At 38.0% G+C, this 5,710-nt stretch overlaps 1 protein-coding gene across 1 annotated transcript in view; it reads left to right on the top strand.

Moving 5' to 3' along the window:
- The window catches only part of LOC107750704 (dual serine/threonine and tyrosine protein kinase-like), a 16,929-nt gene that overhangs the window by 4,554 nt on the left and 6,665 nt on the right, over window positions 1-5,710 (top strand). Inside the window, exons 2-4 of the mRNA XM_016566214.1 lie at window positions 1,693-2,096; window positions 4,269-4,718; window positions 4,898-4,921. Of these exons, the coding sequence (XP_016421700.1) occupies window positions 1,693-2,096; window positions 4,269-4,718; window positions 4,898-4,921 (878 nt within the window). The remainder of the gene's footprint in view (window positions 1-1,692; window positions 2,097-4,268; window positions 4,719-4,897; window positions 4,922-5,710) is intronic.

Here is a 5,710-nt window from a genome sequence, read left to right as displayed (position 1 = left end):
TAAATAAAACTAAATTTCAATACCGTGATAATACCGTATACCGTGATAAAAGCATTAGCAATTAATCGCAACATGAGAATTTGATACCGGCATATCCCTAATATATACATATGTGCATGTGTGCAATTTTATGTTTGTTTGTTTTTTTTGCACTAAGCATTTTGTTGCTAACCATTTAATTGCGAATTAGCACCTTTGAGTGCTAAAAACATGTATTTATATTTTATCGTGACAGCTGCTGCTCAAATGAAGCATGTTGATTCCCTGCACGCAGAGGGATGTTAGTGATCTCTCTGGCGCAGCATGAATCATGATTGTGGGCTGCTAGCGTGCAGCACAGATTACACTGTAAGCGTGGCTGTTGTATAAGGCAGTGACTCAGCAGCGCTGGGATTATGAGCACTTCCTAATAATAACCTGAATGATTCTGTGAGCGGCTCAGAGACGGTCATGAGATGCAGGCCTCAGGACACACGGCGAACCCAACACTGCTGCAGCGCTTGTTTTCCTCCAGCACAGCACACTCTCTTACTGCAGTGATGCATTCAATATCCCTGATATATATATATATATATATATATGGTGCAGTGTTATACTATACTATTATAGTTTTTATTTATATTTTGAGTTTTTGATTTATTTTCCAGATTTCCTTTCAATTTTAGTTATTTTTAATTTTTTAGTAATTTTGTTGCGTTTTGTCATTTCTATTAGTTTTAGGGTTTTTTTGTGTCTGTGTAGTTTTTATTATTATTTTTACATTTCAGTTTCAGTTACTTTATTTAATGCTAAACTAAATAAAAATAGAATTGTTGACTTTTTAATATTTTTTAATATTAGTTTTATATAAGTTTTTTTTTATATTTGATTTTATTTTAGTTAAAGTTTATTTTATTTCAAGTAAAGATTTTTTTTATAGTTTTAGTAAAGTATAATAACCCTGATTTGGCGATTTTAACTTAAGCAAAAAAAAATTTTTAACAAAATTTGGGTGATTAATGTGCTGTTTATTTGTTCATTAAGTTTAATAAAGATAGTTCCATTATTTTTTGAATGATTTAAACTTCAATATCAAAAACAGGTTAGTAATTCTGTGAATCAATTCAAAGCTGTGATACAGCGATTCGTTTGCGTTATAACTTTAAAATGTTTATTAAAGTCTGTGTGACATTTTTATGAATTACTATGTTTTAGTTTTTTCCTTTTTTTTTTTGGGACCAGATTGGTGGGCTTTCAGTTTTATTGGAAAATCTACTAAATAAAATATAAGAAAAGTGTTTTGGTAAAAATATAAATAGCTAAATATTGCTGTTCCATGCTACATAAGTACATATGAATATAAATGTTCAAATGTGATTCTTCCTTTCATACATTTAATGAAAAACATTGTGAAAACTTGCCATGATTATTTAAAACTAAATTTTTACTGTATTTTGCTTCTTCCTTTAATGATTTTACAATCACTGTTTGGTTGAAATCGAGTAAACAATGTACGCTTTTAAGCCGATTTTCCGATTTTCATTTAAAAATACATAAATATCTAGATTTATATCAAATATCCTCAAAAGGCTGAAAAATACTGCAATTTTACGTTGTGTTTTCAAGCCCAGTCCGAGCTAAAAGGTGCTGAAATTTGTACTGGTGACTGATGTATGTTAAACTTCAGTGTCCTTGTTTCTCTCTGTGTCTCAGGTCAGCTCAGCTGCATCTCGCTCCTGTGTCACGAGGAGGACTATCTGCAGAATGTGGTTGGTAGCGCCCCCTACATCCTCATCCTGGGCCAGCACTGTTCGGCCCGATACCAGCTGCTCAACTGCCTGCTGGGAGAGAGGCTCCTCCCCCTAGGCTCGGAGGTGGGCGGGGCCTGTGGGCCGGAGGGCGGGGCCTGCAGGAGGAGGAAGCTGTGCTTCACGCACGGCCGTCAGACGCGCTTGAGCCTGGCGCTGCCGGGGCAGTATGAGCTGGTGCATCAGCTGGCGGCTCACTGCGGACGCTGGGACACGGTGCCATGTGAGGATCTGGAGATCCAGGAGTGCGAGGATCCCGCGCAGCGATTGGCCGAGCTGGAGATCACGCTCCATCACGCCCTGCTGCAGGTCAGGGGTGGCGGGGCTCGCATCGTTTCTCTCAAAAACAAAAACAAATGGGATTTAATTCTGTGAGATGAGTTTGTTTTTGCAGGAACATCAATCGGTTTCTCTTCTCTCCTTTCCTGGTGTTTATGTAACCCTGCTCTGTGGGTCTGGTGCACTTCACATGACCACCAGTGAGAAAAAGGGCACTGGTTGCTGCTATGATGATGTGTGCGTCTCCATGGCGACGGGAAAACTGTATCCCGGGAGCCTCCTATAAATACTTGGATTCAGTCACGGCTGGATTCCTTTCTTTCATTAGTTTGTTTGTTTTCATGACTGAAAAGAGTTTGAATTGGGCTCAGTGTTTGGACCGGTTCAGATTTCTTAGATCAGACGATCACTTTAGTCAAAGTCAGATCAGCTTCAAATCAGACTCCGATCACTTTAGACTAAATCAGATCAGCGTCAAATCAGGCTCAAATCAGACTCAGTTTTGGACCAGTTGCAGACCAGACTCCAGGTAATCTAAAACACTCAGATCAGTCTGCTATCAAACTCTAATCCGTTTCAGACCAGACTCAGACTGGTTTCACATTTGTCTTGAATCAGATTCAGATGGAGGTCTCAGATCAGACTCAAACAGTGTGTTTGTCTCAGTCAGGTTTTTCTGCATGACTCTCTCTTGCGGTTTAAGTGTTTGCCGTCACACACACATCTGCTAGAATCACGTCTGCTCTCAAATGAACCCCGTCTGTTTTCGATCCGCGCACGCACGTTAGCACAGAGACGTTAATTAGCGCGGGTCCCAGAGCGTACTCTGACGGTGGGCAGTGAAATTCCTGCTAAAGCACACACACACACACACACACACACACACACATGCGCGGCTGGCATGTTTGAGGTGTTTGAATCAGATCTTTGTTGGGCTCAGGTCTGATGGGCTCCGGCGGCTGTGTTTGCAGGCCATCTTTGTTCCAGAGAGACTCGAGCGCTCTATGGCTGTTGTGTCAGAGACGGCGCTGACTGACTCTATTGTGCTCGTGTGCTAGCGCTCTTTATTCTCTCTCTGACGCGCCCGCTGCGGATTAATCATACAGTCGAACTTTGACCCGCCGTGTCTAATATTTCTTGAACAGATTCCCAGAGGAACACACTGCTTTATCAGGAGAAACGCTTCTCACCGACACAAGCCTGATTTCACACCGCGTTCAGGGTTCCCACGCTCGAGTCTGACTTCCAGGCCTAAGCCAAAAGAAATCAGAAATGTCTGTAATTAATATAATGCTTTCTAATATGCAATGGCATTTTAATAAATCTCTGCAAAAATAATTGTTAAAAATCTTTATCCAGTAAGCAAAAGTGTCTGGAAATACCGTGGATATTAACTGGTTTAAAAACTAACTAAAACACATAAAGTACTTTTTTGCCGTTTTAACGCAATTTTATTTATTTATTTATTTATTTTTGCAAATTTTTACACTGCTTTTTGTTTTAATCATACTTTTTTTTTGTCATAATTGAAAGGATATTTTGTTCTTTTGCAAATATTTTGTCATGCCATTCATTCATCAACATACATTGTTTTAATTGCGGAGCATGTTTACCATTTAATTGACCAAACATTTAAACATATTTCAATATATATTTTTATGTTTTTTGTATCTATGTTAATATAATGTTATATATTTTTTTATCATGTGTCAAAGCAAAATCAACATGTGAAAACATCATATCATGTCATATTCATTAATTTTAGGCAGTTTTACACTCATTTTAGTTGACAAATTATGTCTGAATTTACAAAAATGTTGACCAAACTTAATTGACCAAATATTGAAATTTAATTTATTAAATTTAATTGACCAAATATTAAAATGTAATTAACTATTTATTGATCAATTGTTGAAACTTTATATTTAAAAATTTATATTGCTTCACGTATCAAAGCAAAAATGTGAAAAAAAATTTTGATGTGAAAATCTCATCTCCCGAAATAACATTTTAATTATTGTAATTCAATGTTTAACTTAATTTAGTTTTGTTTTGTCATAATTGAAAGGATATATTCATATTCATTAATATTTAAGTAAATTTTACATTAATTTTAGTTGATAAGTATGAGTATAATATTGTAATTTAATTTTTTTAATAAATTTGAATATTTGAATACTGAATATTGCTTGTTGTGTCCAGGAGGTGAAGATCATGGTGCTCCCGTGCCGCGGCGTGCAGCCGGTGGAGGAGGCTCTGGAGGACTGCAGGCGCGGCATCCTTCCCATCATCCTCTACGCCGTCAGTAAGGACTCGCTGAGCGCCGAGCAGGTGAGCGACCTGCAGAAGGTGCGCGAGACGCTGCCGTTCCCCGTCTGCTTCGTCCGGGCCCCCAGCGGCCCCTCGGACCCCGAGCCGTCCCCCGGCACCCTCTACAGGCAGCTGCTGTCTCTGGAGCTCGTGGGCGGAGCGGCGGGAAACTGCGCCTGCGGGGCTCCGGCACAGACGCAGAGCATTGTGGGAGAGAGTCTGGAGCGTCTGCAGCGTGTGCTGGGGCCCTTCACTCGACAGCTGCTGCAGAGCCAACAGGTGGAGGCCGCCTCGCTGCTGAACGCCGTCCACTGCCGCTGCCTCGACCTCTTCATCAACCAGGTGACGCTGCTACACTCATCCAGCAGAGAGCGCTAGCACATTACAACACATTCCTGCTTCACACACACTAGACTTCTGTTTCTCGTCAGCGCTGTGAATCCTGAGAAATAAAATGCATCTAAATATTTATGTTTTCAACATTGATAATAATCAGAAATGTTTCTTGAGCAGCAAATCAGTATATTAGAATGATTTCTGAAGATCATGTGACACTGAAGACTGGAGTAATGATGCAGAAAATACAGCTGCGCATCACAGAAATAAATTACAGTTTAACACATATTCACATAGAAAACAGCTGTTTTACATTAGAATAATATTTCAGTTTAACACATATTCACATAGAAAACAGCTGTTTTACATTAGAATAATATTTCACTATTTTTACAGTATTTTTGATCAAATAAACACAGCCTTGGTGAGCAGAAGAGACTTCTTTCAGAAGCATTTGAGCACTAATGTAGTTGCTACTGGATTTGGAAATATTTTGCTAAATGTTTTGTCTCGCATAAAATACATCAGTTAGTGTCTTTTTATTTATGCGGGATATATCACATATAAGAAGAAACAAAGGGTTAAATTTCATCGTGTTGCAGCTTTTGATTTAAAAAATGTTTTAGAAAAGACGATAAAATTAGTGATAAAATAAGTAATAAAAACCAGTGATTTAAAATTTAATTTAGCTTTTCTAATGAAAAAACTAAACTAAAACCAAAAAAACAAACTAAACTGAAATGACAAATTGAAGATAAATATAGAAATAAAATAAGCAGCAACTATCTGAAATGTATTTTCTATATTTTATTTTATTTTTGTTAAAGCCTTTTTCTTTCCTGTTTTAGTTGTTTAAACTAGTGCATGTTATCTTCGTCATTCTGCTAATATTTTACAATGAGGTTTCATTAGTTAACATGAGCAGTATTTCACAGGATTTAATCATGTTAGTTAATTTCAACATTTGTGACCCTGGAGCACAAAACCAGTCATAAGGG

Source organism: Sinocyclocheilus rhinocerous, unplaced genomic scaffold (genome assembly GCF_001515625.1).
Source record: "Sinocyclocheilus rhinocerous isolate Xijiao unplaced genomic scaffold, SAMN03320098_v1.1 scaffold302, whole genome shotgun sequence".
NCBI lineage: Eukaryota > Metazoa > Chordata > Actinopteri > Cypriniformes > Cyprinidae > Sinocyclocheilus > Sinocyclocheilus rhinocerous.
Note: the sequence above shows the minus strand (reverse complement) of the source record. Positions and strands in the feature narration are given on the sequence as shown.